The sequence below is a fragment of the Salmo salar genome, chromosome 03 (genome assembly GCF_965601325.2).
Source record: "Salmo salar chromosome 03, fSalSal1, whole genome shotgun sequence".
Classification (NCBI taxonomy): Eukaryota; Metazoa; Chordata; class Actinopteri; order Salmoniformes; family Salmonidae; genus Salmo; species Salmo salar.
In genome coordinates, this window is record NC_138293.1 from 47,039,473 (window position 1) to 47,060,164 (window position 20,692).

Below are 20,692 nucleotides of genomic sequence, written 5' to 3' on the forward strand. Positions count from 1 at the left end.
CCGTGTGGCTCAGTTGGTAGAGCATGGTGTTTGCAACGCCAGGGTTGTGGGTTTGATTCCCACGGGGGACCAGTACGGAGAAGAACAAAACATTTATGAAATGTATGCATTCACTACTGTAAGTCACTCTGGATAAGAGCGTCTGCTAAATGACTAAAATGTAGATGGGCCAGGGTGTACGTGCACATTTCCAGATATCATCAACAGTAATATAATCAAGGCACGGCATAGGACAGGGAGAGCTCTGCAGTGTTGATTTATGACATTTGAATGTGCATTAGATGGCAACACATAACAAGGCTCCTAACCCTCCCACGCATAGGCTACTTTCTCTCCCTAACACTAAAACATCAACGAAAACTAAATAGAAATGTTTTTATCAAACTGAATCTAAATAAAAACAAGTAAATCAAATCTGAAAATTAACTGAAACGAACTAAAACGAATATAAATAACAGCAAATTAAATCACAAAACTATAATAACCTGGGTAGAGATCCTGCTGAGTCTCCCTCAAAAACGAAGCATATTTGGTTAGCAGAGACCCGGCCTACACTGTAGTTTCCAACCCATTTTAGCTGAGACAGGTAGAAAAGTTCTCTCTACAAGTCCATATGTATCCCATGTAGTCTATTACAGTGTATTGCACTGTATGGAGGGAGTGGAGTTCGAAGTGTTGCTGGATATGTATGACTCAGTCCCCTCCAAACTACACATATTTGGTTAGTCGAGACCTTAGTATTTTCCACTCCACTTTAGCTGAGGTAGAAAAGTTCCCTCTACAGCCCAATACTATTAACATTCCGGTGACAACATGGTATTTTTTCATTATTGGTCTTTATTTTCATCAATTACTTATTGCCTTTTCTTCTTGGTACAATACAAGTGGCCATTGATAAAAAAAGATATACATTTCGAAAGGTTTCGAAAATTCCATCCAAACGTGGCGTCATCATTTGTGCTGCTGGCAGAATACTAGTGCGTCCTTCCTTATACCGCCCACCCTCAATTTGACTGCAGTAATCCCGACAAGTGCATTTCACGTTATTTACTGATATGCAGCAGTATTTGTAGGAGATATGAAGCTGTGTCAGATTGTCGTCTCAAATTTCGTGTACGGGTATGTTCCTTGTCGACCACGGAGATAATTGCGATTTTGCAACGGATTACGACGACCGACCCTTTTCTCAAACCGCGGTTCCGTATTGACTGAGCACTATGTATTCAACTTTCTGAAAAACATTGGGCCGTGGCTATCTGTAGCCTCTTTGCCAACAGCAACAATGTATCATGTTATAAAAGGACTTGTTCTAACAGAATCCCGATGCTTGGATCACGATAGTGAAAGGTCATACCAAGACCTATTCGATAAACTGGACACCAACAAGGATGGGAAGGTCGACGTCGCCGAATTGAGAGCGGGCCTAACCGCAATGGGCATATCATTCCGTAAAGGTGCAGCGCAGGTAAATGTCAATGCGGAGCCATGCGGTTTCCCGACGTGAAGGATTTGGGATTTGGGATTGGGACAGCATGTGTAGCAAATATACGCAACACAGACCTAGAAATATGCCATTCTCATTCACTTGGCCTATTCGCCCATTTGTGGGCATTTCCCTGTAAATAAAACAACCTACACTTTATATATACTAAATACTAAACTTTAGCCGACTAACTAGTTTCTCCCTGTCACATCCTGGAGCGATAAAGCAGTAGTAACAGTGTTAGTATCAGAGCAGGGCTGGTTTAAAGGGGCAATCTGCGATTAAAACAACAAAGCGGACATCCCACCACTGTTTCAGCTGAGGGATGAGACTGGATAAATGTTATATAAAAAGGGGGAGGGGGCCCAGATCTGTCTCCATCCATATGTTAGTACAACATTTGATTTATTGGCCCGGTTTTGACGAAACTTGGGTGAATGATGTGTCTTGCCATTGAGATGTGACATTTACAAAATAACACTGATTGGCCCAATGGGGGCGCTGCATCATTCTTGGAGGACGACATTTTTACTGTTGCCTTGTTTTAACCATGTTTTGAGGCTATACAGTATTTGTTTACAATGAAATAACTAAAGTAAATCAAGCTTATGTTTTTGGTTCTGATGGGGTTAGACAGTTGAATCTCATGAGGCTTTTATAAGTCAGATTCTTCAAGAATCAATGAGTATGTATCATGAATTTAAAAGTTAAAAAATGTATTACAGATTGTCCGGCAGGACACAGGTTTCATCATCAATATGACATCTACATTAGGACATCTACAAATTACTCATCCCCAGTATCAGGGAATGAAAACAGATATTGGTTTGTGTTGCTACTAGCACCACTAGAGTGGAAGATACCTGTCCCATTGACTTGGCCATCTCCAGTCATTATGCAATATTCATTACCATTCAATATTCATTAATGTGCACAACATGCTCTTATAGTTACATAGTAACGCTATAACATTAGCCTACCATTTAATGATAGCATTGAAAAACTATACTGTTCCTGTGTGAGTCAGTATGCAACTGCTTGAATTAGTGAGGCAGCCTATGTGATGCCTATGAGTCGTAGTCGTGTGTGAGTAACCTTGCCAATGTACAAAGTTCTGCTTCAATGATTCACCTTCCAACAGTGAGGCAAATAAACTAATCCTGTCATTTGTGTTTGTGCAGAAAATTGTATCGTCTGGTGACAAAAACAAAGATGGAGGGCTTGACTTCAATGAGTTCAACAAATATCTGAAAGAACACGAGAAGAAACTGCGCCTGACGTTCAAGAGCTTGGACAAAAACAACGATGGTAGGTTACCATATCATATCCTTCTCCACAAAGCACTGGTGATTTTTTGGGGGGGATCACTGGTGACACAAACTTTAGGGAAGTACAGTACTTGATGAGCAGCAAGATCACTACAGATAGACTTCAGTACTTGACATTTGTCCAGGACCCTAGGATGACGGGAGATGCGTTCAATACCGTCCACTAGGGGCTACGTGAGCACGTATTACCGTCTGGCTCCCAGTTTGCTAGGGCGTTGTGGATGGGGATACAGGAAGGGTCACGGCTTCAATCCCAGCTTGGCACTCATTTTTTTCTTCTATTTTAACCTTATCCCAAACCTTAACCAGTCAGAATTAATGCCTAAACTTAATCCTCCAGTTTTTTATGATTAACTGTCAATTTGTTCTGTTTTAACAACCTTCACCTTTTACCTACTTTCACTTCACCCATAGATGTTTATCCCTCCCTGGACAATTTTTGAATACTGAAGTGAGACTGTGAGATCTTGTTGTGATGAGACCTGTCTCTGTCCGAATGACTGCACATGATTCTCATAACAATGTAATATCACTGTTACAACAACAAGGCATGATAGAACATGCATTATACTTATGAACATATACTTATGAACTAGAGAATGTACTTAAACAAAACCTTGAAATGTTTATATCATTTCCTCCAGGGCACATCGATGCCTCTGAGATCAAGCAGTCCCTTGAAGAGCTGGGCATGGACATAACCAAGGAAGAGGCCCAGACCATCCTTCAAAGGTTTGTCCTCATAAGCTAAGTGTCCCTTCATTAGCCATGTCATTTCTTACAAACTATAAGCATTTTAGCCGATTCAACTAATCATCAAACCCTTTATTAGTTAATTTAGTGGTGGGCTGGAACAAAAATTGTCAAGTTGGCTAAAGCAGAAGTAGAATGGTAACCAGGCTAGTACTGTTACTACCTGCTCTGTGACCTCATATCCTGTCTGTGCAGCATGGACATCGATGGCACCATGATGGTGGACTGGAACGAGTGGAGGGATCACTTCCTGTTCAATCCTGCCCATAACCTGAACGAGATCATACGCTACTGGAAACACTCCTCGGTGAGTGGGTTACCCAGTCCGGAGTCCAGATTCACACCTGCACCCACACACCCCTTGAAAAACAAGATATGTACAAGCAATATTGTGGAGAAACTCCTATCCTATTGACTTTCTTTGGACAAAATGTTCATCTCCAGTGGATTGTTTATCTCCAGTGGATCATCTTACAAATTCTGTTTCTAGGAAATAGCGAGTCCCTTTTATAACTTTTTGCTGAGACACTACATGCTAGGCTGGTGTTGCTGCAACTTCTCAAGCCACAACTGGTGAGATAGCAGGTCTGGATAAGAAGTTCCTCTCTCAGCAGTGTGTGAGAATAGGCCTGTTGGTAGGGTAGGTGGTAGTGTGTGTTTGTCTACAGAAAGTTTTGTTGACCACATGTGTTACTTACAATAGCATGCAGTTTATCTTACATACCTGACTGACAAAGTTGCAGCAATATAAAAGGCTGCAGTGCATGGGGGCTATTGATCACCACCGCACAAGTTTTCAAATATTTTTCCCGATGTATGCTTGAGTGCAAAATGCTATGAAAACGTTCAAAACTCTTGGTGGCGGTTGACGGGTATAAGGACAATTTAACCTAATTCTTCTTTCGCTCACTAGGTGCTAGACATAGGTGAGAGCATTGCCATCCCTGATGAGTTCACAGAGGAGGAGAAGACCTCGGGTGGCTGGTGGAAACAGCTGGCTGCCGGGGCGATGGCTGGGGCAGTCTCTCGCACAGGCACCGCCCCCCTGGACAGGGTGAAAGTCTTCATGCAGGTTGAGTACTGGAAGGGTCGTTACTAAAGAGGATGGGAATATAATGCTTTATAACTACAAGTATGATTTAACCACAACCCTTATTCCTAACCTCATACCTAGTGAAAGAAACTACAGTATATGAATGCAAACATTTCATCGAAATGGTGTGTTCTCCAACCCCTGTGGTTGTGTTTCAGGTCCACTCCTCCAAGTCCGACCGGATCACCCTGCTGGGAGGATTCAAGCAGATGATTAAGGAAGGGGGTGTGGCCTCATTATGGCGAGGGAACGGGGTCAACGTGTTAAAAATAGCCCCTGAGACTGCTATCAAATTCATGGCCTACGAACAGGTTGGACACCGTTCTTTCTGTTTAGTTGTCACATTTGATGGACGGAGGGGGACAAGCAGGGGGAGAGAGAGAGACCTATAGAGGAAGTATAGAGGAAGTTATAGCGAGATATTTAAAACAGGAAGTAAATAATACAATGATAGCGGGAATAGGAAATGTGTCAGAGAGGGGAAGACAGACATGGAAAAGGAACACCTACAGTAGAATGCTGTTCATTGACTACAGCACAGCGTTCAACAGCATAGTGCCTTCCAAGCTCATCACTAAACTATGGACCCTCAAGAGTAGGTTAAAGTACTTTCATTTGGCACTCTGAAATTCAAGTACTGGTATACCTTGAAAATCAGACATTTTCTCAAGTTGGCATTTGAAAGTACTTGAATTAAAATGAGGGGAGAACAGATAATGATCAAATATGTTTAGAAAAATATTAGAAAAATGTATTGGTTTTGCACACTATTTTCCAGGCAGACTACCAAGTTTTATTTCCTCTCGTGTTTCGCGCTGTGGTTGCCAGGCGAGCTCGCTCATTCCACCCACACTGCCACTCAGCCAGGCAGGTACAGAACTGACTGATTAGGCGCGGCCAAATGTCACATCGATAGCTAAAATTCCCAGGGCGCCCGCTATATTCCACTTTATCAAGCGGCAGCTGTGCTTCTGCTGTTCTGGTGGCCGTTCACGTGCCGTTTTCCTCATACAGCCCTCCCGCCCTTCTCCAGTAGGCATGTCCCAAAACTCTGCTCATCACTACTCAAATTTCAAAATCATCAGTACTGACTTACCACTCATGTATGTAGTAAATAAGTAGTGAATTATTGAGTAGAACTTGTAAGGTAGTGATGAATATTATGTTTATTTTCTTTACATGAGGTTGTGGTGCTATACTGCCATCTGATGGTGACTAGAAACTATTGCATAATATGAACTATTAGAAATTGATGTTCCTTGAAAATAAATATTAGTGCTTGAAAAAGTACTTGGAAGTCCTTGAATTTGACTGTCTGTATGAACCCTGGACCCTGGGATTAAACACCTCCCTCTGCAATTGGGTCCTGGACTTCCTGACGTGCCGGCCCCGGTGGTGAGGGTAGGCAACAACATGTCCACCGCACTGACCCTTAACACGGGGCCCCTCAGGGGTGTGTGCTTAGTCCCCTCCTGTACTCCCTGTTCGCGCGATTCCAACACCACAATTATGTTTGCAGACGACACGAAGGTGGTAGGCCTGATCACCGACAACGATGAGACAGCCTACAGGGAGGTCAGAGACCTGTCAGAAAGACAAAAGAGCTGATCGTGGACTACAGGAAACGGAGGGCCGAGCACACCCCCATCCACATCGATGGGGCTGTAATGGGGCAGGTCGGGAGCTTCAAGTTCCTCGGTGTCCACATCGCTAAGGAAGTATCATGGTCCACACACACACACACACACACACACACACACACACACACTCCAACACAGTCATGAAGAGGACACAACAATGCCTCTTCCCCCTCAGGAGGCTGAAAATATTCGGCATGGGCCCTCAGATCCTCAAACAGTTCTACAGCTGCACCATCGAGTGCATCCTGACTGGTATGGCAACTGCTCGGCCTCCAACCTCAAGGCACTACAGAGGGTAGTGCGTACGGCCCAGTACATCACTGGGGCCAGGCTCACTGCCATCCAGGACCTCTAAAGCAGGCAGTGTCAGAGGAAGGCCCTTAAAATGTTCAAAGACTCCAGCCACCAAGTCATATACTGTTCTCTCTGCTACCTCACGGCAAGCTGTACTGATGCACCAAGTCTGGAACCAACAGGACCCTGAACAGCTTCTACACCCAAGCCATAAGACTGCTAAATAGTTAACCAATAGCTACCCGGACTATCCACATTCATCCTTTTTGCATTAACTCTTTTGACTCATCACATACACTGCTGTTACTGTTCATTATTTATCCTGTTGCCTAGTCACTTTATCCCTACATGTATGTACATATCTACCTCTACCTTTCACTGCTAGTCTACGGCTGTTATTTACACAGAGAGAGAGAGAGGGGTTCTAATAGTATCTCTGTGTTATCCTCATGGTGTTTTTCAACTCTCTCCCCCATCAGTATAAGAAGCTGCTGACACCAGAGGGAGGGAAGGTCCAGACCCACCAGAGGTTCATGGCTGGCTCTCTGGCAGGAGCCACCGCCCAGTCATCCATCTACCCCATGGAGGTGAGAGGACAACCCACTGTTACAGAGGGTCTCCGCCACTGTCAGATCCCTGGAATTCATTTGATCAAGTAGCATTCCCATAATACAGCAACATTAATCAGTCAACTGCATTCACGTTATCAGGTAGTATTCAATTAATTTAACATAGGAAACATTTTATCTCAGGAAGAAATATGTCCCTGAAAATATATTTCTCAGGTACATTTTGAACCTAAAAGTTTAAACTAAAACGTTAGTGTAACTGAACATACAAACATTTCATGGGAACGTTGCAGGAACATTTCTGTGTATCAGTTGTCAGGACATCACCTGATGGTCCCAAAGAATCGTCGTTTTTGTTCATTAAATATCACACCTTGTTACTTTTGTTGAGCCCATCAAGGCCCTGATTGGCGAACCACTGATCTTTGTTTTTGGCAAGGTTAGTGCACACGCACGCACGCACAGTGCTTTAACGTAGTGTTTTCAACTTTCATACTGTATTTGACACACTTTGACATGATTACATTGTGCATTTTCATTTATACAGTCATTATTATTCAGTGTCCAAGCTGTCATCAAGGCAAAGGGTGGCTATTTGAAGAATCTCAAATATAAAATATACTTTGATTCGTTTAACACTTTGTTTGGTTACTACATGATGTGTTATTTCATAGTTGTGATGTCTTCACTATTATTCTACAATGTAGAAAATAGTAAAAATAAAGAAAAACCCTTGAATGAGTAGGTGTTCTAAAACTTTTGACCGGTAGTGTATGTTAATGTAATTATTTGGCAAACACCCTTAACTGACCTAATTAAAATCAGTTTCTCATTGAAAGATTGCAATCTGTAGGATCAGCACAAATTATGACAGCATTTCCACTACCTCTCATAAACTATCAGTACTTATTAATTCTATATAGCTGAGCATCATCTCTCCATTGTCTTCTTTCTCCTTTTAGGTAATGAAGACCAGACTGACTCTGGGGAAAACTGGCCAGTATAATGGAATGTTTGACTGTGCCAAGAAGATTCTGAGGAAAGAGGGCATCAAAGCCTTCTATAAAGGCTACACTCCCAACATGATAGGCATCATTCCCTATGCTGGCATCGACCTTGCTGTTTACGAGGTATGCAGGCTGACGATTTCTATCAGAGTCAATGCTGTTTCTCATTCCACATTGTAGTACTGCAGTGATTTACAGTTCACTGACGTGCATTGCCGAAAACAGAGAATTCCATAATCTTGGACGTTTTTCAGGACTCAAGATTACAATCCAGTGAATCCAGTAAATTGCGTTCATCAAACGTTGTGTTATACTAAATGACAGAAGGCTTACCACATTAATGTGACCAATGTCTGAACACAGATTCTCTTTGGCGCCAGTCACACTCCCTAAATGATGATACTTCCCTTGTCCTTTACCCCACCCTCTCTTTGTGTACCCTAGAGCCTGAAGAATGCATGGTTGTCCCGCTATGCCAAAGACACAGCCAACCCTGGCATCTTGGTGCTGTTGGGCTGTGGCACCATCTCCAGCACCTGTGGCCAGCTGGCCAGCTACCCCCTCGCCCTGCTTCGCACACGCATGCAGGCACAAGGTAATAAATACATCTGCAACTAGATCAGATATTCTTTACTTATTGAAGCCGAAAAACATTCCACATCTTCTCTCCAGCAGCACAGAAAGAAATCTTTGGCGAATGAAACCAGCTGCTACAGATGGTGTATGTTCTGATATGTAGGCTGTGTAACCTTTTTCTGTCCTGATATGTAGGCTGTGTAACCTTTTTCTGTCCTGATATGTAGGCTGTGTACACTTTTTCTGTCCTGATATGAAGGCTGTGTAACCTTTTTCTGTCCTGATATGAAGGCTGTGTAACCTTTTTCTGTCCTGATATGTAGGCTGTGTACACTTTTTCTGTCCTGATATGAAGGCTGTGTAACCTTTTTCTGTCCTGATATGAAGGCTGTGTAACCTTTTTCTGTCCTGATATGAAGGCTGTGTAACCTTTTTCTGTCCTGATATGTAGGCTGTGTAACCTTTTTCTGTCCTGATATAAAGGCTGTGTAACCTTTTTCTGTCCTGATATGAAGGCTGTGTAACCTTTTTCTGTCCTGATATGTAGGCTGTGTAACCTTTTTCTTTCCTTCTGCATCCTTTTTTTCATTTACTGTCTCTCAGCAACTCTGGAAGCATCGGACAAGTCCACCATGACTGGACTGATGAAGGGGATCATGGCTAACGAGGGTTTCTTTGGACTGTACCGGGGTATCCTGCCTAACTTCATGAAAGTGATTCCTGCTGTGAGCATCAGCTATGTGGTCTACGAGTACATGAAAACCGGCCTGGGGATCTCCAAATGATGCAGGGACAGTCAGACAGGATGTTAAGTCTTTAGGTCTTTTGGGCAGTTTAGTTGGAACTTAGTGATCCGCACAGACTTTTATGATCTCATGTAGACAACCAAACGTTGCCATCTTGTGATCACTCTGTGTACTGAGCCTTACGAGGAGAACCATGAAATCAAGGTTGGGTCTGAGATAGGCCATAGCAGTAGACTCTCCAAAAATGATGCTCTCCTCTTTAACTCAAGGTGAAATTCCAATATGGTGCAATATACCTGTTAAGAACTGCGTTATGGATCTTAAAACATAGAGGGTGAGAGGACAAGGTATTGATGTCTTCAGGTGAACACTGTGGACGAGGTTCAAGAGCTTTGTCAAAAGTATTTTTGTTCCACTGTAATATTAGACGCTCCATGCGCACTTTTGAGAGAATCCCACACTACTACAGTTTACTATAGAATTCTGTGGTAAATTGTAGTCTGGGTACCAGTCAATTTAGCTAACGTTCCACTAGCTGTACTCCGAGTCATATGCCAGAGATATATTTAAAGAATGAAGAAAGACCAGTCTCTCTGGCATATGACATGGAGTAGGCTACAAGGAGTGGAATGTTAGCTAAAAAGACTGGTACCCATCATCAACGATCACTCGGGGTTGAGTATGATTATCCTCCTGGTGGGTCCTGCTTGTGGGTCTTCAGATGGCCGACGAGGCCAATCCGGGAGCCACATATTTTGATGCGGTATGGGCATGGGTGAGTGGTGGTGGTGGGTGGGCGTTCTTGATGGGAAGTCTCTCCTTTCGAAGTTGCCGCTTGTCCTCTGCGGCACGGCAGAGATTTTCTTTGTACCATGCCACTTCGTCATGGACAGCTTTTATCCATGTCGACCTATCGAGGAGTGGAATGTTAGCCAAAAAGACTGGTACCCAGGCTAAGTAAACTGTAGTATACTGTAGAATACTATACTACACACCAGTATCCCTCGATCAGGGGTATTACTTAATATATCATTTGGTAGTATACTGTAGAATATTATACTACACACTAGTATCCCTCGATCAGGGGTATTACTTAATATATAATTTGGTAGTATACTGTAGAATACTATACTACACAGTGTGGTATCCCTAATTCATGTATAGTACTTACTGTAGAATTCTGTAGTGAACTGTAAAATACTATACACTGTATTAATATGATCATATTTCATTTGAATATGCCCAGTCAATTCCCCTCCCCATATTCCAATTTGTGCCACCCGTGAGTGAGAAGCCTACATGCCAAGTATAGACCACATATTGTGTTCCCTACAGGTTATGGAAAATGTGCTCTTTTAGTATTTGTCCAGTAGGTTTCCTCAAGGAGAAAGCCCCCACTTCTATATCAAAGATAATAAAACAAAAGCACTATAGTAAATACTACAGTAATGTCTGAAAAAAACACCACAGTAAATACTATAGTTTATATTCTACAATTTTTAAACTATAGTAATATTACAGTATTTATGATATAATAAATTGTAAATACTATAGTATATTAGTAATATATATGCATAAAACAGTACAGCAATGTCCACAGAACACTGCAGTACATACTATAGTTTTTTAAACTATAGTAATACTACAGTATTTATAAGTGTGCCTTACCCTCAGTTCAATATCATATTTTTCTATTTTATTTGGTTCGTTGTATTTATTTTTTACAGATTAGTGTCATTTACAACTGCTGTTTCAATGCTATGTTTTCATGTGTTTTAGCAGATGATTTACAAACATGTATTTTTTTACTTTATGCTTTTCTTGAAAGACAATGACTACCTTGTTGTTGTTGACTGTTAAGCTGAATCTCAAGCAAAAATATTCATAGTTACAAAAGCTCGCATGCAAATATTGTCTATGAATCATTACTGGAGCTGAGGGGGGAAGTCTTAAAAAATGCTGCCTCATTTTTTGCTAAGCTTGACTGAAATTCAAGTAGGTTGTGTACACTGTCAATACTGGTTTCCAATTCATAATCACTTCAGGGTCCCCCCTACACACACACACACACACTCCATATGCATGCCATGCACCCACTAAACATTTTTACTACTTGAGGCCAATGGTTGTTATGTTGCCTCAATGTCTTATGTCTTAATTATGTTTGAATATGTAATAGGTCTACTATACCTGAATCGATTGACATTGTGAGAGTTGAATGTTGATGTTCTCACAAAGCTTAGACAGAAAGAAAAGCAATACATGTCTTATGGGTCGAAACAAATGTTTACAGATGGTTGTCCACGTATAAATCAATATTCATAATGGAATATTTTCAACTTTGCAAAGCCAAATACAAATGTTCAATGCTGTGTGCATGTCGCATCTAGAGGTCTTGCAGTGCACGTTTGTGAATGCTTATTCCGCGAATGATTTAATTGAACTGTGTCAATCAACTCTAGATCATCGTCATCCCTGTGCGGACATCCAAAAACCTATCCAATCATTTTACAGTGTATCTTTTTAAAATTATTATTCATAATACAAAAATCAACAACTTACATCAAACATGTCTAACAAAACAAAATACAGGTATTAACAAGAAAATACTAAAACATACAAAAAATATCAATAAAAAAATAAATAACTATTCTAGTGCAATTGTATTCACTCTGAAAAAAATCTCATTATAATGATTCAGGAAGATGTTATTCTTGTTGTTATTCACTAGGGATAATGTCTTAACAAGATAATTAAATTCAATCAAAAATATGTGTAATTTGGTATAGCATTCTGGAATTTTTGTTTGTTTATAAAGTATTTGGCAACAAGATAAAAAAAAAAAAATCTCAATCATTTCAGTGGTCTTGTTATCATTGCAATAGTAGCATGTTATGTCCTTCATGTCAAAAACATGGGTAGTGTTCATAATGGTAAATATGTATTCTGCAAGGTTTTCCCAGAATTCTGACACAAATTTACATTCAAAGAACAAGTGAGTCAGATTCTCACCTTTTTCACAGAAAATGCAGATATCATCAATAGCCACAGAATTTACATGGATATATCTTATGTAGAATTTTGAAGTGCACTTCCTTAAATTTGTTTGTCTAGAAAAAGCTTGGTTATTGTATACCAATGTCAGGAATAAGCACGTTCCATAAAAATGTTCCTCTAGGTGTAAGTTGGTTATGTGAATGGAGAATTAGTCTATTACAACAAGATTTCTCAAGTAAGCCCATGCCTTCCAAACTGAGTTCTGGATAAGCTTTGTGATCATTACCAAAGCTAAGATGAGTTTTCATTAGTGTAGTTAGACCACTGGGAATGGCTTTGATCACAGAAATAAACTCTGAAAGGTATTGGAAACTCATTCAATGTTATAAATTGTTCATATGTAAGAATATTACCCCTGATGTCAAAAACATCAAGAACAAAGTCAATATTCCTCTCATGCCAGCTGGGGTAGAACAATTACTTATTCCTTACAGAGCTTTACGTGGGGAAAAATTGTGCAGGAAACATATTTTCCAGGCCATTAAAGCTTGTTGGTGAAACCTAGCCAATTTAGTGGGTAATCATTCAGGAATATAATTACATTTCAGTAAAAATGTAACTTATTAAACACATTATTTGGAATGAAATACCATATTGAATCAGTACTATAAATCATATTTTCAACCAGTTGATCTTGAAAATGTTATGTCAACAAAATCCAACACTTCCAGACCTCCTTCAGCTCTTTTATTAGAGAGGACTGACTTTTAGTTTGTGAGACTTATTTTTCCAGATGAAGTCAAGAAAGGTCTTATTGATCTCTTTACAACTAGAGGGACTTACAAATAAAGATAATCAGGGGTACACAAAGCGAGACAGTCCCTCTACCTTGGACAGAAGTACTCTCCCAAGTATAGAAAGATCCCTTTGTAGCCAATTATTAAATATTTAACACAGTCCTTTACAGGAATGTTTTCTATTTCTTTATCATCAGAGTCATATAAACATAAGATTTCACATTCAGAAACATTCCGTTTTAATCCTGATGCAATAGAGAATGCAGTTATAGCATTAAGGGCATCCTGGTCTTTGTCTCTTAAAAAAGAGTAGTATCATCAGCCAGTTGGGAAATGTTGATTTATTTGTTAAAAATTGTTAAGCCATACAGATTTGTATTATTCAGAATATCTAGAGACAGAAGTTCCACAACCAAAATGAATACAAATGGCGAAATTGGGCATCCCTGTCGTACACTTCTGTTGATACTGAATCTTTCGGATGTATTAAGGTTTAGTGACACAGAACTATTTATATATTATATTTGTAAAACATACGAATGATTTTGATAAAATTTTCACCGAAGCCAAAAAGTTTACCGATTGAAGCAAATGTATTGTAACGACCCTGGGTTTATATGGGCGGAAATCGACTCTGCCGCTTGAGCATGCTTTTGCGGCACAGTCGATAGCGCGCCGAACTTCGGGCTTGAAGGTCGAGGGTTCGAGACCTGCTCCCTGCCTGCTGTTTTCATTACAGTATGTTGATGTCGTAATCGATCGAACGCGATGAACTAACAAATGTTTTTGAAATTAAACAAAATATAGATTTAAACAGTGCCACAAAAACGTTTATTCATATATAACTGTTCGCTATAGAGCTCAGCTGACTACTGAATATGGTAAATTGTTATTTATCATGTTTACTGAGCTTTCAAGAATGTACTATATTTGTAATCTGTCTCTCGCTATTTGTATAGGAGAAACCCTGGGTGAAAGAATTGAAATGGGTACTAGAGGATTTGAAGGATGACCCTAGGAAAGATGTCTATCGACCAAGCAGCAGGACCAAAGTTAAGAAAATTGTAAGACCTTTCTAAATGCGCCATCAACCATAATATGGAGGAAATTAACTATACATTTAACACATAAGGATAGTCACTTCACCCCTACCTATATGTACAAATTACCTCGACTAACCTGTACTCGTTACCGGTACCCCCTGTATATATAGCCTCGTTAGTGTTATTTTATTGTGTTACCTTTTATTATTTCTTACTTTAGTTTATTTGGTAAATAACTCTTCTTGTACTGCACTGTTGTAAAGGGCTTGTAAGCATTTCACGGTAAGGTCTACATTTGTTGTATTCGGCGCATGTGACAAATAAAGTTTGATTTGATTTGAAGTAGCTAATGAGATCAATTTAGGTCTGCATTATTGGTGATTCTGGAGAAGATTATGTATTAAGCACACGTTATTCTTCCAGAATCCTTATAGTTGATACGCATTCTCTAAGTAAAGACATTTCTTCTTACAGTACATAACTGCTGATAATCAAGAGTATCTGAAGGTTAAGAAGAGAACCAAACAAAAGTCAGAGAAGGTATCTAGCTATATCTTTTACATGCTGATGATGCCATCCACAGTTTATTCTTTTATACAACACTTCCATACAATCAATAGATTAACAATGCCTTGTGCTATTTTGTGAATGAAATGTATTAGGCTTCTAAGATCTAAGCTCAAAACACAACTTTGATAGAATAATCAAAAGAAAGTCCTAACATATAACTGGTATGCCTTGTCTACATTTTCTCTGCCCCTCAGTCCTATTCCCACTCCTCCAGAAGCAGGGCAGTGATGACCCCAGTTGTCCCTATAGCTCTGGGGGAGCTGGAGTCCCCTGGGACCAGTGATGATGAGGAGGCCACAGACCGGAAGGAGAGGGTCTCCAGTGCCAGGGAACGCCATGAGCAAGCCAGAGCCATGATGGACACATTCACTGAAAAGTTCCACTCTATCGCAGAGGATCTCGAAGAGATGAAGGTATGGGTCAGAGAAGGGACCAGTGGTCTCCAACCCTAGACCTTTGTTCCAACCCAGCACTAACTGATTCTACTGATCATCAAGACCTTCATTAGCTGAACCAGGTTGGTTAGTGCTGGGCTTCAAACAAAACCTTGTACACCTTATGGTTCTCCAGGACCAGGGTTGGCGGCCACTTAGAACTCTCCACCATAGGGCTGTTGATCGCTAGTTTGTCAGCATAGATATGTGTGAAAACCCTGCGCCTCTGAAGATATATGTTTATATCAGAATCCTACATGAGCTGCCACAACTGTGATGTGCTACTTTCCCCCTTGACTGCACCTAGATTCCCAGGAAGAGCTCCACTCGACTGCGTTCATCATGCTCCCAGTCTGCCAATGAGGATGGATCCCCCCTGGCCTCTACCCAATCAGATAAGGCCCTGAGGCGAGACTGGTCGCGACATATGATTACAGCCGGAGAGGCCGGTGGTGACATCATTCGAACATCTTCATCAGCGTCATTATTATCTTTGCCAACCATTTATGAGGTCGTCAAGGGGAGCAGTGAGTCCAAACCTGATGTCTCCGGAGATGATGTCAAAAAGAGCAATAAGTCCAAATGTAAAGTCAGGCAAGGCTTTCGCAATTTCACCAAGGCTCTGACTGGACTGTTGGTTAGTACGTTTAATTTATGAATTTTTTTACTGCTTTTTTCTCTGTGTCTGGTATGAGACCTTAACTGTGCGTGTAATTGGTATTGTTAGAAGAAATAACCACACAAGTTTTCCATCAGTGCTATGCTTCTGCTGGTCTACAGTATTCTCCAAAACACGTTACAATACCGTGGTCTATTGATTGAGTCATTGTAAGTTCCTTATTTATATGAAATAATGAATGACTTCATGTCTCTTTTACTTTTCATGAAACTCCCAAAGCGTACAAAAGATGGCCATACTGGAGATGGAGGGATTGCGCGAAGTGTGACCCCATCCAATGACACACTCAACATGGTTATGGTTCCTCCACATCCACTCACTAACTGGCATTTGTGAGCTACATTCAGACAAAAAGGCAACCGCATTTGTATGGATAATATTTAGCAGAGGATATGTTTCTCTTATAAAAAGGATACAAATGAATAATACAACTGTTCTGTTGGGAGTAGCGATGTGTGGGTGGAATCACTGGGGAAGCCAGAAAAAAAGACATATTACAACCTATGTGTTGTGATAATTGCGTTGTCTGCTCTATAAATCCTGTTAGTTCATATGCATTGCGACCGTGATATACAGCTCTGTAAAGAAATTAAGAGACCACTGCAAAATGATCGGTTTCTCTGGTTTAACTATTTATATGTATGTGTTTGGGTAAAATTTACATTTTTGTTTTATTCTATAAACTACTGACAACATTTCTCCCAAATTCCAAATAAAAATATTGTTATTTAGAGCATTTATTTGCAGAAAATGACAACTGGTCAAAAAAAAAAAAAAGATGCTGTGTTGTCAGACCTCGAATAATGCAAAGAAAATAAGTTCATATTCATTTTTAAACAACACAATACTAATGTTTTAACTTAGGAAGAGTTCAGAAATCAATATTTGGTGGAATAACCCTGATTTTCAATCACAGCTTTCATGCGTCTTGGCATGCTCTCCACCAGTCTTTTACGTTGGTGTTGGGTGACTTGATGTCATCCTGGCGCAAAAATTCAAGCAGCTCGGCTTTGTTTGATGGCTTGTAAACCATCCATCTTCCTCTTGATCACATTCCAGAGGTTTTCAATGGTGTTCAGGTCTGGAGATTGGGCTGGCCATGACAGGGTCTTGATCTGGTGGTCCTCCATCCACACCTTGATTGACCTGGCTGTGTGGCATGGAGCATTGCCTTGCTGAAGAGCATTGGAGCATTGCCTTGTTGAAGCACCCCCAGATCATCGCCGATCCTCCACCAAATTTCACAGTGGGTGCGAGACCTAGAGAGGCCTACAAGCCACAGTGGGTGCGAGACCTAGAGAGGCCTACAAGCCACAGTGGGTGCGAGACCTGGAGAGGCCTACAAGCCACAGTGGGTGCGAGACCTGGAGAGGCCTACAAGCCACAGTGTCTCGCACCCACTGTGAAATATGGTGGAGGATCGGCGATGATCTGGGGGGGGTCCTTCAGCAAGGCTGGAATCGGGCAGATTTGTCTTTGTGAAGGACGCATGAATCAAGCTACGTACAAGGTTGTCCTGGAAGATAACTTGCTTCCTTCTGCTCTGACAATGTTCCCCAACTCTGAGGATTTTTTTTCTCCAGCCGGAGAGCACTAATCATTTTCGGAACACTAAACAACTATTGATTTAGAACCACCGAGAGTTACCGCAAGTCGCAAAGAAAACAGGAGCTGCCTCCACTATTCCAGCACCATTTCAACATCATCAAATCACCTATGCTTAGTCTAATTCAGTGACAACTTAAAGATAGCAATAACGATTTAGTCCAATCAATGTTAATATGATGTGGCTGTCCATGGTTCTGATTTTTGTGTGCAAGTAGAAAAAGCATGTTTACCCACCATCTTATAGAGAAACACCAATGCCATCCTCCTCTCTTGCATGCTGACAAAAGTGTCTATCACTCCGTCATACATATCAGGCTTTTACTTTTTGTTTTCCTAGGCTACCTGGCTAAAATGCATGCTTGCGAGCCTAACTTCCTTTCATGGGCAACGTTAGCTAGTTAACATTAGCCTTCTAACATATATCTACATATTGAACTCTCAGGCCAGGGGCACAATGTATGAATTAATGTTTGGATCAGGATCACTGTTATAATCATTGGCCAATACGGAGAATTAAGTCCAAATCCCTATCTCACATCCATTGCTAATTTAGGAATGGGGCAATTTTAGCTGGCTGGCTAGCAACCGGAGGACAACAACACAACAAGATGCAACAATTCAAGTTGTTTCTGTTAATAACGTATGCTCTCAATGCGATTTGATAGGAGTGACGCCAATTCCAAACTGGCTTCCCTCGTAGAACATTGTTAAATACTTTTTAGCCCTTCCGCGTCACTTTACTCACAGAAAATATCTGCTAAATATAGAATCACATGGTTTATCCGTCTCTCTGTAACCCCCCATAACTTCACAACAAAGTTGCCAATGTCTGCAATTGATACAAACCATCAACGTATAAAGGTATAAAATATAAAAAGTTGCATAATTCAATCATATTGAAAAACATTTAATGTTCACTCAATTGAGTTATATTTTGCTAATGTACGCTACTGTCTGTAATTTGTCTCAGTAAATTTCATAATGGGTAGCCTAACATCAAATAACATTTTATTTGTCACATACACGTGTTTAGCAGATGTTATTGCGGGTGTAGCGAAATGCTTGTGTTTCTAGCTCCAACAGTGCAGTAATATCGAATACGTAATATCTAACAATGCACACAATCTAAAGTAAAGGAATGGAATTAAGAATAAATAAATATTTGGATGAGCAATGTCAGAGCGGCATAGACTAAGAGCGGCATAGACTATTAGTTATGCAAAATATTTCAGCATTATTAAAGTGACTGGTGTTCCATTATTAAAGTGGCCAGTGATTTCAAGTGTATGTATATAAGGCAGCAGCCTCTAATGTGTTAGTGATGGCTATTTAACAGTCTGATGGCCTTGAGATAGAAGCTGTTTTTCAGTCTTTCGGTCCCAGCTTTGATGCACCTGTACTGACCTCACCTTCTGGATGATAGCGGGGTGAACAGGCCGCGGCTCGGATGGTTGTTGTCCTTGATTATCTTTTTGACCTTCCTGAGACATCGGATGCTGTAGGTGTCCTGGAGGGCAGGTAGTTTGCCCCGGTGATGCGTTGGGCAGACCACACCACCCTCTGGAGAGCCCTGCGGTTGCGGGCGGTGCAGTTGCCGTACCAGGCGGTGATACGGCCAACAGGATGTTCTCAATTGTGCGTCTGTAAAAGTTTGTGAGGGTTTTAGGTGCCAAGCCAAATTTCTTCAGCCTCCTGAGGTTGAAGAGTCGCTGTTGCACCTTCTTCACCACACTGTCTGTGTGGGTGGACCATTTCAGTTTGTCAGTGATGAGTGTAACAGTATAGCTTCCGTCCCTCTCCTCGCCCCAACCTGGGCTCGAACCAGGGACCCTCTGCACACATCAACAACTGACACCCACGAAGCATCATTACCCATCGCGCCACAAAAGCCGCAGCCCTTGCAACGCAAGGGGAACAACCACTTCAGGTCTCAGAGCGAGTGACGTCACTGATTGAAACGCTATTAGCGCGCACCACCGCTAACTAACTAGCCATTTCACATCGGTTACACTCACCCCCTTTTGACCTCCTCCTTTTTCTGCAGCAACAAATGATCTGGGTCAACAGCATCAATGTAACAGTGTAGGTTCCGTCCCTCTCTTCGCCCCAACCTGGGCTCGAACCAGGGACCCTTGCACACATCAACAACTGACACCCACGAAGCATCGTTACCCATCGCGCCACAAAAGCCGCAGCCCTTGCAACGCAAGGGGAACAACCACTTCAGGTCTCAGAGTGAGTGACGTCACTGATTGAAACGCTATTAGCGCGCACCACCGCTAACTAACTAGCCATTTCACATCGGTTACATGAGTACGCCAAGGAACTTGAAGCTTTTCACCTTCTCCACTACGGTCCCATCGATGTGGATTTGGGGGTGCTCCCTCTGCTGTTTCCTGAAGTCCACGATCAGCTCCTTTGTTTTGTTGCTGTTGGTTGAGGTTATTTTCCTGGCACCACACTCCCAGGGCCTTCACCTCCACCCTGTAGGCTGTCTCGTCATTGTTGCTAATCAGGCCTGCTACTGTTGTGTCGTCTGCAAACTTGATGATTGAGTTGGAAGCGTGGGTGATTAGGGAGTACAGGAGGGGGCTGAGCACGCATCCTTGTGGGGGGGGGGGGGCATCAGGAAGTCCAGGACCCAGTTGCACAGGGCGGGGTTCAGATCCAGGGTTCTCGACCTTAATGATGAGCTTGGAGGGTACTATGGTGTTGAATGCTGAGCTATAGTCAATGAACAGCATTCTTACTTAGGTATTCCTCTTGTCCAGATGTGTGATAGCATCGTCTGTGGATGTATTGGGGTGGTAAGCAAATTGAAGTGGGTCTAGGGTGTCAGGTAAGGTAGAAGTGATATGATCCTTGACTAGTCTCTCAAAGCACTTCATGATGACAGACGTGAGTGCTATGGGCGATAGTCATTTAGTTCAGTTACCTTTGCTTTCTTGGGTACAGGAGCAATGGTGGCCATCTTGAAGCATGTGGGGACAACATACTGGGATAGGGAGAGATTGAATATGTATGTAAACACCAGCCAACTGGTCTGCGCATGCTCTGAGGACGCGGCTAGGGATG

The 20,692-nt window shown here is 41.6% G+C and overlaps 1 protein-coding gene and 1 non-coding gene across 3 annotated transcripts; both read left to right on the forward strand.

Annotated features, from left to right (window-relative positions):
• The first annotated feature begins 959 nt into the window (after positions 1–959).
• On the forward strand, positions 960–14,668 carry LOC106600565 (mitochondrial adenyl nucleotide antiporter SLC25A24). 2 transcript variants are annotated; one of them, XR_014391907.1, is made up of 11 exons: positions 960–1,465; positions 2,665–2,791; positions 3,456–3,543; positions 3,760–3,871; positions 4,478–4,636; positions 4,816–4,968; positions 7,071–7,178; positions 8,123–8,290; positions 8,612–8,762; positions 9,347–14,164; positions 14,243–14,668. XR_014391907.1 is itself a non-coding variant. In XM_014192022.3 (10 exons), exons 1-10 carry the CDS (start codon positions 1,283–1,285, stop codon positions 9,526–9,528), a joined length of 1,431 nt encoding a protein of 476 aa, XP_014047497.1. In that variant the 5' UTR covers positions 960–1,282; the 3' UTR covers positions 9,529–14,668. The 2 variants fall into 2 exon arrangements, 1 of the variants encoding a protein (XP_014047497.1); XM_014192022.3 differs by having other exon boundaries at positions 9,347–14,668.
• On the forward strand, positions 10,833–10,885 carry LOC123741934 (U7 small nuclear RNA). Its single transcript, XR_006769458.1, has one exon. It is a non-coding gene; the product is annotated as a U7 small nuclear RNA (small nuclear RNA).
• Positions 14,669–20,692: the final 6,024 nt, after the last annotated feature.

Bases quoted from the DNA above. Each gene is read 5' to 3' on its own strand.
- LOC106600565 (XM_014192022.3), top strand. From the start codon at position 1,283: ATGTATCATGTTATAAAAGGACTTGTTCTAACAGAATCCCGATGCTTG. The intron at 2,792-3,455 runs GTAGGTTACCAT...CATTTCCTCCAG, and splicing joins CTTGGACAAAAACAACGATG to GGCACATCGATGCCTCTGAG. The intron at 3,544-3,759 runs GTTTGTCCTCAT...CTGTCTGTGCAG, and splicing joins GCCCAGACCATCCTTCAAAG to CATGGACATCGATGGCACCA.